At 39.1% G+C, this 12,274-nt stretch overlaps 1 protein-coding gene across 4 annotated transcripts; it reads right to left on the bottom strand.

Moving 5' to 3' along the window:
• Positions 1-1,318: 1,318 nt before the first annotated feature.
• On the bottom strand, positions 1,319-11,932 carry mrps18c (mitochondrial ribosomal protein S18C). Of its 4 annotated transcripts, none has more exons than XM_048618789.1 (7): positions 11,786-11,932; positions 7,283-7,344; positions 5,753-5,836; positions 4,680-4,751; positions 3,501-3,558; positions 2,495-2,554; positions 1,319-1,480 (listed from the first exon to the last, which is right to left on the bottom strand). In XM_048618789.1, the coding sequence occupies exons 1-7, from the start codon at positions 11,814-11,816 to the stop codon at positions 1,404-1,406; spliced, it is 444 nt and encodes a 147-aa protein (XP_048474746.1). In that variant the 5' UTR covers positions 11,817-11,932; the 3' UTR covers positions 1,319-1,403. The 4 variants fall into 4 exon arrangements, with proteins under 4 accessions (XP_048474746.1, XP_048474945.1, XP_048474877.1 ...); XM_048618988.1 differs by lacking the exon at positions 11,786-11,932 and adding an exon at positions 11,197-11,761; XM_048618920.1 differs by lacking the exon at positions 4,680-4,751 and having other exon boundaries at positions 3,501-3,546; positions 11,786-11,931.
• Between the last annotated feature and the right edge of the window lie 342 nt (positions 11,933-12,274).

Raw genomic sequence — 12,274 nt, 5'->3', positions numbered from 1 at the left:
GAAACTTCATAGACAAAATCCTGTAATAATTCAACCTCAGAATTCTTCCGCAGCAGAATTTTGAAGAACCACACTGCATAAGGACGGAAATCTGGACATCCACAGACAGACACTGGTGGTTGGACAACTTAATTCCATTATTAATCTAAGTTCAGTTATGAGACTTAGCTTGCTTACTTGAGGGGTCTTATTTTGGTTGTGTATATACAATAAAGTTGAGTATTTCTTAAGTATACGAATTAAGGCAGCCTCTGGTAATTTACAACAAATGTTTTAGTTTATTGTGAATTGAGTGCAAGAATAGGGAGTTATGCCTTAGTTAAACATGATATTGGTCACTATACTTCAAGGTGATGTTAACTTGTTGGAAGCAGTTCAGAAAAGTTTTACTCTACTAATACCTGTGATTAGTGGATTACCTTATGAGAAAAGGCTAGATAAGCTTGGCCTGTATCTTCTGGAGTTTAGAAGAGTCAGTTGACTTAACTAAAACATCCAAGATTCTAAGGGGACTTGTCCAGTGGTTGTTGAAAGGATATTTCCTCTTGGGGGATATTTAAAACTATGGGTCATAGCTTAAAGATAAAGGGGATTTCAATTAAAAGAGAAGGATACCTTTTTGTTCTCCAAAGATTGAGTCTTTAGAATTCCCTTCATTGCAAGGCAGTAGATGCAGAATCTTTAAATATTTTAAGGTGGAGGTAGACAGATTCTTAATTACCAAGGGGATCAAAGATTATTGGGGATGAATAGGAAAGTAGAATTGAGGTTAAAATCAAGTTGGGTATTATTTTATTGCATGGAGGAGCAGGCTTGAAGGGCCAAGTGGCCTACTCTTTGCCCGTTGTTCGTATGATTTTCATTAATCAGCTGCATTGGCCAAAACACATTGTCTTGTGTCAAGCATATGGATATCCAAACAAACTCTCCTATTTCAAGCTTCATTACAATAAGCAGCTACAAGGAGGGCAGACAAAACTGTTCAAAAACAATGCAATAAATATGATTGATTTGCAAGAATCTCTAGCCCACGACTACCTGAACTGGAGATATATCCACAAAAGGTGCCACCTGTTACAACATCTCTGACAAGCCCAATATGGAGGCAGCATGTGGAAACCCAAAATCCCAATCATCCTTAGACCAAACACCATGTGTTAGGCCTAGTAAATCCAGTATTTGACTACTTTATTACCCAAGGACCCACACACCAGAGTGGTTATCTTCAGGCCCAAGCGACAGTCCAAGAAGAGAAGATCTCAAACAGATTCTCTTTTGCATTGAAAATTTTTGTGTAGAACAAATCTTTCCACGCGTCATCATTTAATACGTTTTATTGATTCTAGAAACACAATGGAAAAACTTCAGAGCACTGCATCGTAAATAGTCGCTGAGGTTGAGGATCATTCTCGAAGTTTGAAATCACAAATGTTTGGATCTTTTAGGAAAGCAGGATCTTTAAATGTGACTGACATAAATCCTACAAAGGAAAAGAAAATCATTAATAGAACAAGAAAAAATCTCAACAGGTGAATGACACAAATATTTCAATTGGGACAAAATAGTCTTTAACTTCGGCATATCAAAGGGTCTCCAAAAAATTGGAATAAATTGAGTTATGGTGGGGAGTAACCAGGGCTCAATGCTGAGATCACAATTATTTCACTATAACGAAATGAAGTATCTCCAGTTGCTGAATGAACTGCATATCTCAAAGTGGCACAATGACAACAGAAATTCTAATTACAGACTAGTGGAAAGTAATGATTATGGGAAGGGTAACATGCCACAAATGCATATAAATTATGTTGAAATAACTAAGGAGGATGATCAACAAGATTCAGGAGTTTAATCAACATGTTCAATCAATAATGAATATTAAATGTAATAGCCAAACAATACTACAGTTAAAAGAAGTTTAAACTGTATGGGTCTCTAGGGTCACACTACTGTGCTAGTAGTACATCCAGTTCTGGTTACTGAGACACAAGGGAGATATTCAAGCTGTGGATACTATACCAAAGAACCAAGAGACTGATTTGCAGGAGATCAGAGTTAAGAGGAATGACATATTTAGGTCTTGCCAAGGAAGGTCAGAGGTGATCTTATAGAAGCATATAATAGCTAAGGAAGTGGGAAAAAAAAAAATCCAGAGTATTATACTCAATTACAAGAATAGGTCAAAATGACCATTTTCAAACTAGTAAATTGTATTTTTAGGATTGATATCAAAGCAATTATGTGGAATCAGATTCGCACTAAAGTCTTAAAACAAATTGCAATAATGCAGCATCTTTAAATGGAGATAAAGGAATGGCCCTAGGTATGGTGTGGGTAATACAAGATAACTTTTGTCCCCAAACCTTCCCCCCCAACCCCGCCCTATCCCTTTGGGACAATACAATTCCCAAAGCAAAATCCAGAAAAAGAATTGCAGTTAAGCAAAGGTATTCAATGTTAGTTTTAGAATTTAAATTAGTTTTAAATCACATACCCATTTGCTGGGCTTTCTTGATGGCCTTGGAAATTTGTTTTTGTTTCTTTCCACATAAACCTAGAAAGAGATCACAATTAAAACAATGGATTTACGTACTTACAACTGTAGGACTGCTGCATGATACATCTTTTAGTTTTTCCACAGCTGACAAGTGTAGATCTTCATTCAGGAAATTTCACACATTTGTTCAATGTATGTATCAAGTAACAGGTAATATTTACTTATTTAAGCATGAACAAATATCAGGATCAGAAGCGTCTTCTACCTTGGATTGGTGTTTTTAAGCAACATGTTGAACATACAAACAAGGGGCAAAAGCAAGCCTTGAGAGGCCCACTTGACCAGTTATTAACATCATGGCTGACCTGATTTTAACTACTCCACATTCTCATGATAGGTGTGTGCATGCAGTGGTCAGGATTGGTCAGTGAGGTGGGAGTGGCGGATAGATGGGAGAGAATATGCACAGGTTCTGTCAGGTCGAGGAGGCGGGGATGAGAGGGCTGGTTCGTCATGAGAGGAGGCTGGGGGTGGGGAGATTTTGAAACTAGTAAAATCCACGTTTAGGCCATCGAGATGTAGGCTGCCGAGGTGGAATATGAGGTGCTGCTCCTCCAACTTGCGGGTGACATCATTGTGACACTGGATACTTATCACCATCCCACCTACCTTCCCCAGCCCCACCCCTCCTCTCTATTTATTTCCAAGCTACCCTCCCCCTCCCCATTTCTGAAGAAGGGTCGCGACCTGAAATGTCAACTTTCCTGCTCCTCTGATGCTGCCTGGCCTGCTGTGTTCCTTTAGCTCCACGAAGTGTTATCTCTGACTCCAGCATCTGCAGTTCTAGCTATCTGTGTCTGAATTTAGCTGGAATCCCCAATCACTAATGTAAACTGTATCCTTAAAGACACACAACGGAGTGGATCCAAGTCCTTGCCAACATGAAAGAAAACAAACTCTCCCCTTTGGAACTCTGAAGACTCAAAAGTATATAGTATCTTACCTGTTATGTGTCTCCCAAAGATACGACCTGTATATGGAGATATAAACTGGGACAAAAGCTGTTTTAAAAAAGGAATGGTTGAACATAAAATTAGTAGAACCATAGAATCCCTACAGTGTGGAAATAGGCCATTCGGCCCAACAGGTCCATACCACCAAGACTCCAAAGAGCATCCCACCTAGACTCATCCCCCTACCATAACCTTGTAACCCTGCACATCCCTGAACACTATGGGCAATTTAGCATGGCCAATCATCTAACCTGCACATCTTTGGACTGCAGGAGGAAACCGGAGCACCCAGCAGAAATCCACACTTACACTGGGAGAACGTGCAAATTCCACACAGACAGTCATCCGAGGATGGAATCAAACCAGAGTCCCTGGCGCTGTGAGGCAGCAGTGCTAACCACTGAGCCACCACGCTGCCATTCAGCCCAATGAACCTGCTCAGCCATTCAATAAAATCGTGGACAATTTGTTTGTGTTTTGAATTCTATATTGCCATCTGCTTGCTAACTTTTCTTGCTTAACAAGAATCTACTTCTGCCTTAAAATATTCAATAGCACCACCTCCACTGCCTTCTGAAACAGAGTTCCAAAGTCACACAATGCTCAGAAAAAAAAAAAATCATAATCTGTCCTAAAACAGCAACGCCTAATTTTTATATAACCCTCCCTAGTTCTGGACTCATCTACGAAAGGAACCAGCCTTTACAAGTTCACCTTGTCAGGATCTTACATACTTTTAAACTCTAAAGTTGACATCTTTTTCTATTTGGTTTAGCCAGCCATTTACAATCCTGCCAATCCCCAAATTTCTTTCTTTAAGAGAAGATTTAGTTTTCAATTGGAAGTGAGTTTTAAAACTTTCATCTGCTTTGGGCATTTGTTGAGCAATGAGCTTTGCAGTCAAACTGATAGTTGGTGGGCATGGACCCATTGCCCACTTACAGATAATTTATGCTATGTCATTCAGACAATTCATAAGGAGTGAAAACAGATGATCGTCTGAAAATGAAACCAGAACTAAGACATTTAATCATGGTGGAGTTGATGAAGTTTCAACTTTCGGTTGGATACCATTGCACCTAACTTGGAAGTATGACAGGTAACCAGATTGGAAAAACTATCCAATCCTTCACATCAATGAGTACAAGACAGTAGAAATAAATCCTAACCTGTTGCTCATTTAATGCATGGTCTCTGAAGTGGGGTTGAGTTTTATCAGCAGCTGTGTCTCGAGCCCACTTCTAAAAGGATGGCACAGGCAGGATCAGTCACAACATTTAAGAAATATTTAGATGATCACTTGAAGTGCCATCATATACAAGACTACAGACCAGAAAGGTTTTTAATAACCAATGCAGACACAATGGCCCAAAGGGCCTCTTTTTTTGCTGTAAAACTTTATACCTATGGCTAACTCACTGTTGTCAGTTCTACTGAAAGGTCATCAGCCCGAAATATTAACTATGCCTCTCCCAATACATGCTGCCAGAGCTGCTTAGTAATTCCAGAATCTGTAGTATGTTGCTTTTTACTGGAAGTCATTGCCTGAAAGGGTGGCAGAGGCAGGAGGCATCACAACATGTAGGATTTAAATGAACACTTGAAATGCCATAGCATACAAGGTGACAGGCCACATGCTAGTAGATGGGACTCAAGTAGGTAGGTGATTAGTAACTAACATGGACACCATGGTCCAAAGGACCTCTTTCCACGCCCAAAACTGACTCTGAATAATGACAGGTCAAAAGCACTCTGGTTTTTCTAAATTTTAAACGTCATTGCTTTGCCACTGATTATAAAATCAAGGCTATTCATATTCATTCATTTCCAGCTGGAAGTCCAGAAGAACAGCATGGATATTTTATATTTTGCATTCATCATCATTAGGATTTTGGTTTTACGATCAAAATTTAAAGACAGAAGAGATATTTGCCCCACATATTTAGAGAGAATATTCTTTCATCAGCCTCACACTTGAGGTCTTTCATTCTTGTGTCAAGAATAGGATAAATGGGAATATGAATGAAGGATTAACTGGAAGGAGAATGATCATAAACTGCTACTGTACAGAGTCACTGATGCATTCAAGCACAGTAAAACAGTGTTGCAGGTATTTTAATACTTACACTTAGTAATATTGTATGCCTTTAATGGCTTAACACAGACTACCTATGCTTAGTTTTTTTTTTAGAAAATCTTATTTACATCTCTTCTCAATATCCAGTGAATAATATGGACAAACCTGTACGTTCTTGTAGTCTACTGGAACACCACACAGAATGCACTTCCTGGGAGGTTCTTTGTAAGGATTTTCTAACTTTATTGGCTATAAGAAAGTAGACATTTGAAACTGTGTTAACCATTTTTCCCTCCTAATTCATAGATACAACAGAAAATTTGAGTTATTCACAACGTAGCATCAGTAACAAAGACAGAAGATGTACTAGAAAATTTTGCACTTTATCCCTTACTATTTCCTCCCCATTAGGACAATTACCATATTCAATTTTCAACAAATTATTAGATAAATTGTAGATACAAAGAGAATATTGACTATTATTTTCAGGTGCACGGGGGGGGGGGGGGGGGGGGGGGTGTGTGTGTGGCCAAAAGTTGTCAAAGAGAGGGTTTTAACAAGATGAGAAAATTTATGAGTCAGATGGGTTTAGTGAAGACATTCCATTCTGTGGGGCTTAGTTGTCTAATTACTCTCAATAATATTGGAGAAAATTGAGGAGGGGGTGTAGAAGAGTCCACAGTCATATAGATGACAAGTAGTTTAGATAGAGAATTTATAGGGCTAGAAAGGGTGAGAGACCAGGAGAACCCAAATCATGAGGAATTTGAACACATGGATGACAACTTTGCGTACCATTGCAAGTCAACAAGAGTAGCTAGCCGTGATGAGAAAATAGGATTTGATGTGGAATACAATGTTGAGAACAGAATTCTAAATGATCCAAAGTTTACAGAGTGAAGAATAGTAAGCTTGCCAGGACAGTATTAGAAAGCACTGAAACAAAAGATGATAAAGAAAACAGCAAACTGTGGGGAGACTGCTAACAATTTTAGGGAGACACACATTAGTCAGTTAGTTGGGAGATAGATGGAAGAAGATACTCAATATGGAAAAATATGAAAATCACTTTCAGAAGAAAGTTGATAAAAAAAGAGAAAAAAAGTAAAGGGCATAACTAAAATAATGTTGTTTGCATTCTCAGACATTTCAAAGCTGTTCTCAAACAATGATTTAACTTTGTAGTGAACTCTTTCTTCCAGTATAGGTAAATCATACAATTTAGTTCCTCATTCAATAATGGGACAGATGATTTCATTTATCTGTTTTAATCATTTTGGTTTGAATGGACTTGGGCTTTCAGGTACAAAATACTTTAATAGTCAGAAGACATGTTGATGTGAGTAATAAGTGGACCCAAGAATTTTTCATCAAGTGCAACAGATAATAAGACTATTGAGTGCATTTACTCAGCAATCACTGGGAAAGTCAAAAATATATACATTCACAAGTATAGAGGTAAAGAAAATACATCGTCTTCCGTTAACCCCAATACAATATCACCAAATTTCAATGCAGAAGAGTAGTGGAAACATTAGAACATAATCACATATTCTTCATGATCGACAGAAACAGATTAGCTGGTACAGTACATAGTTCACTCAGCTTTGTTTGATGATTGCACCCAGATATGTTTTGATGAACAGTTAGAATCTATAAATCAGTTGATGGCATTCACAAATAATGCTTTCTTACCATATCAGAAGTGTTACTGATCGATGGAATATGTTGAGTGCTGATCCCCTTTTGCCAGTACACTACAAAGCCAGCAAATAAGAAATATATGAATTGTTAGACATACACATATTGTTCTGGATAGCGAGAATTGGAAAATGGAAGATTTGGATAACACCTAAGTTGCAAAGAGCTCACCATGTGACTTCTTGGAACTCAAAAGTTAAAAGCTCAAACAGAATTCAAGACTGCCTTCCGATTATAGAAATCAACTGACCTCGTGGCAAATACAAGCCAAAGTTTTAAGGGAGAGATGAAAGATGGGTTTCATTATATTAATAGTTGGACCAACAGTTTTGGAAAATCGTTAAGGATCTGCTGTTTGTCACCTAGCAATAGCTTCTCCACTGAGGTGCTGTTCTTTTTTCAGTACTCGCTGAAATGTGGCAGTTACAGGATAGGTTTGCAAAGTGCCATCACTCTCTAACACTGTGTGCGCGCAACTGTGTATTTGGATTAAAGGGGGATACATTTTAATCCTCCATAGTTAATCCGAGATTGTACTTAACTGGTTTTTCCAACTTATTGTAAGAAAACATGCTGCCTTTAAGAAATATGCTATTTTGAAAATAGCTGGTGAAAGACTATTATCTATAACAAAACAGAGAAAGATTGATTGGTTTGAGAATACCCGAGACATTTGCATTTTTGGCACAGCTTGATTTCTAGCATACTCCTCTAATAGTATCGTAATAACTGTAGACCAGCTTTCTGTTGTATGTGGTTGCTATAATGCTGTAACTCAAAATCATTACCCTCCGCAGCAGGAGTTCAATTTTAGATTTTAAACCAGGGTTTCATTAGTGAAGACATTTCAAATTACTGCAGTCAATTTAACATGCTTGGTACCTAAATACATCAGACATTTCAAAATTAGAAACTGTTAAAGTAATTACTGTATTAGGTCCAGACTCTTGTGAAAGGTGAACATCATCTTACTATCCACAAGGTTAATATCTGACAGTTCCTGAGCATGCCATACCAAAATTTTCATACAGTTGAACAAGCACTGAGAAATTTCCTGTCCAATTCTCAGTTACTACACGATGCAAGTTACAGGTCACAGTAGCTATTTGAGGCAGTAGAATACCCGAGTTCAACTTAATGCGTGTCCAACCCAATCCCCCAAAGCAGTCTATCCAAAGTCAGGTTGCTCCGAACTAGTGATGAGTTTATTGATGAACTGAGGGATATGGAAGGACATGGTGAAACTGGTTGGAGGTGTGGGGGGATGGTGTTGGAATTTAAGACAATGGTGGAGAAATGAGCAGATTTGGCCATGTCATAAGATCTGAATCCTAAAATGCAGGGGAGGTGAAAAAAAAACAAATCAGGTTTTATTTGGACTACTGGATGTTCAAAAAAAGGACTCAATTCATACTCAAGATAAATAGCAGGGCTTTGGTAAGAGCAAATCTGGAGTTTTGTCCTAATTTAGTTCAGGATGTAAGGTGTTAGAAGCAGTTGAGAGAAGGTTTACTAAACTAATATCTGGAACGAGAGGGATGCCTTACGTGGAAAAGTTAGCTAGCCCAGATTTGTACCTGCTGGAATTCAGAAGAGACCACTTGGTTGAAACATACAAGATCCTGAGGCAGCTTAACCGGGTGGATGTGAAGAGGATGTTTCCTCTAATGGCTGAATCTAGACTTAGGGGTCACCCATTTAAAAAAAATAGACAAGGAAAAATTCTCTCAAAGGTTTGCATGCCTTTGGAACTTTCTTCCTCAATAGATGGTGGAAGCAGAGTCTTTGAATTTTATTAAGAAAAGGATACATAGATTCTTGATAAGTAAGGGAGTGATTTTCTTAGGGGCGTAGGCAAGAATGTGGAGTGAAGTCACAAACCGTGGAGCAGGTTCAACAGGCTAAATGGGGATATGTTGTGCAGTTGTAATGTTACTGGACTAGTAATTTGTAATACAGGTTAAAATCCCATCATGACAGATGGCGACATTTCAGCAATTAGTCTGTGCTAGAACTCTGTAACAGCAACTCGGCTAAACTCATACTCTGGCCTTTTCCTCGTAGTCCTGCAAAAAAACTTTTCTGTTCACATAATTACACAATGCCCTTTTGAAAGCCATCAATGCCCTGTCTTGTGCAGAGGATTCTATTCCCCACAGTCCAAAAACCATTGCCTCAGCACCTTTTAGTGGCGACATAGCAAGAAAACAATTATTGTCAAAACTCAACTCATCTCAATTCCCCACTAAGTTTGCCACTGAAATGCATTACTGTGACCTGATCATATATAACACAGCATTTTGACACGTAGTGTGCTGCGCATAAAGTGTTGATGAACATCTCAAATATAATGCACATACATCCAGGACCAAAAGGTTATGAAAATTCTGGGCTTTAACACCAAGCTCAAGAACTGTTTTTAACCCAACTCCAAATTATGTATGAATTTTAAGGTGGAATGAGTACTGATTCTTAGTTACAATCCTTGCCACACATTAATAATGTAGGGGACCAGAGACAACCTTAGAATTGCTTATGGATAACCTTGAAGTATTATTCTTGGTTCACAATACTTTGAAGATTCAAGGCAAATTTAGAAATAATGATCAAAAGCCCATAAATATTGATAAATCTAAAACAAAAGCAGAAAATGCTAAAGTGCAGAAATCATAGAATCCCTACAGGGTGGAAATAGGCCCTTCAGCCCAACAAGTCCACACCGAACCTCAGAGAATCCCAAATCAATGAGCATCTACAGGGAGAAGAGCCAACAGTTCTGCTGTATTCCTTGAATTAAACAATTAAATATCAAAATTAGTTCAGAATTTATGAAGGGTTACATCCAAACATCTGTTCTTGTCACAGATCCTGTATGTACTGCCTGTGGTTTCAGAATTTTCCAATTTTTAGATTTCTATTATGTTCCTCTCAATTACTTAAACTACATAAGTTTACAATTACAGCAGGGAATTCAGCACACTATATGTGTGGTGACCCTTTACTGTGTCAATCAAAACTAATCCATGGCCCCACACTCTCAGTCTTATAACAAACCAAAAGTAAACTCAAATGTTCTGCTCTCTCACCATGTCCTATATCTCCATTAACTAAAATTCTGAACAGAGTTTTGCCTGTAAATAATGTATACTTTCTGCCTTGACCACTCTCTACAATTGGGCACTCCATGCCCCAACAACTCCCCATATAATGCAAGTCCTCCTAAACATTTTCTTCACTTGCAATGATCATTTTAAATTGATTCTCTCTTCTATCACCACCATACCCCAACCTCCCAATATTTGGCCTAGAAACAAGTCATCCAATCTTAGCAAACTTAAAACTTTTGATTAAATATTCTGTGGCCCAGTGGGAAAAGTCCCAGCATCTGTTCACAACTGGTTTCCCATTCCTAGCACCATCCTGATGCAGTTCTTGCACACTCTCAATAGTCAGATCACAAATGGAAATTCGGAGAATAATTGTTTTGTTTGATTTATTGTTGTCACACGTGGTAAGGTACAGTTAAAAGTGTTGTCTTTCATGCTCTACAGGCAGATCGCACCATACAAAGTGCATCAGATAGCAGAACAGAGTGCGGAATACAGTGTTACAGCCACAGAGAAGATCCAGAGAGAGAAGGAGAGACATCAGTATTTGAGAGGTCTGACACTACACTGCGTTCTGTACTGGGTCTTCACGCTTCAATTCTTGCTTATAATTGTACCGTGTCTACTGTTTCAAAGTTGGCCCCATTTGATATCACTACTCCACTTTATCCTCACAGCCCTGCAAATGTACCAGTTTCAACTATTCAGCCAAACCTTTTTTTTTTGAGTGTAACTACTAAATCCGCTTCCAGCAGCCTTTCAGTCTGCGTCTTATCACACTATGTTGAAAAGAAATCTCACCTCGCCCCTGGTTCTTTAGACAATGACCTCATATGTATGTTCTCCGCCATCAGTTCTTCTGCCAGCTGAAACATAATTTCTCTACTTTGATGACAATCCGGCATGATTTTGAACACACCTATTGAAATCTCCCCTTTGCTTTCTTTGCTTCAAGTCAGCAGTGCCAGATTCCATGGACGAATGAAGTCCCTCAGACCTAGTACGAAACTAAGTGAATCCTCTGCAAAACAAAAGCCTTGTCTACGTTCCTAAAATCTGGCGCCTAGAGCAGGACACAACGTCTCAGCTGGGCCTATTTTCCGAAGAAGGGTCCCGACCAGAAACGTCAACTTTCCTGCTCCTCTGATGCTGCCTGGCCTGCTGTGTTCCTCCAGTCCTACACTGTGTTATCTCTGACTCCAGCATCGGCAGTTCTTACTATCTCTGGGCCTAAACAGTCATGTTTTTATATATGAAAATTTAAGGAAAGAAATGCGGCCTAGCTAGCGACTGACAGACGTTTATCACTTCTTCAGTATTGTAAGAAATGTAAAAACACCGAGACCACTTTCTCTTTCAGTGCGATTTCGAGTCCAACTCCCCTCTTTACCTGGACGCCATTTCCTCAACGCCCGCAACATCCTGCTGGAACCAGCAAGATATGCGCACGCGCAAACAAGACTTCATGGGAACGCCAGTACACCGACAGGTGCGTGCGCATTGGTCTCGATGACGTGCGCTGCCAATCCGCCAGGGAATGCGTCATCGGTGGGCCCAGATTTATACCTAACTGCCGCTGACGTTTGAATTTAAACTGTTAGTTTAGCGGGAACGTGTTGCTGTACCAATGTTACAGCGGCTGCTCCTTTGTGCGTGTGAATATCGGGATGTGAGTGTGATTACCGCAAGTGATGGCAGTTGTTCACTTGTGAGTGTGAACACTGTATGATATGGATGTTCCATTGTGAGTGTGAACACAATGATATTGTGGATGTTCCGTTGTGAGTGTGAACACAATGATATTGTGGATGTTCCGTTGTGAGTGTGAACATTGAATGATATTGTGGATCTTCCATTGTGAGTGTGAACATTGGGCTGT

The sequence above is a fragment of the Rhincodon typus genome, chromosome 1 (assembly GCF_021869965.1).
Source record: "Rhincodon typus isolate 14 chromosome 1, sRhiTyp1.1, whole genome shotgun sequence".
Classification (NCBI taxonomy): Eukaryota; Metazoa; Chordata; class Chondrichthyes; order Orectolobiformes; family Rhincodontidae; genus Rhincodon; species Rhincodon typus.
Note: the sequence above shows the minus strand (reverse complement) of the source record. Positions and strands in the feature narration are given on the sequence as shown.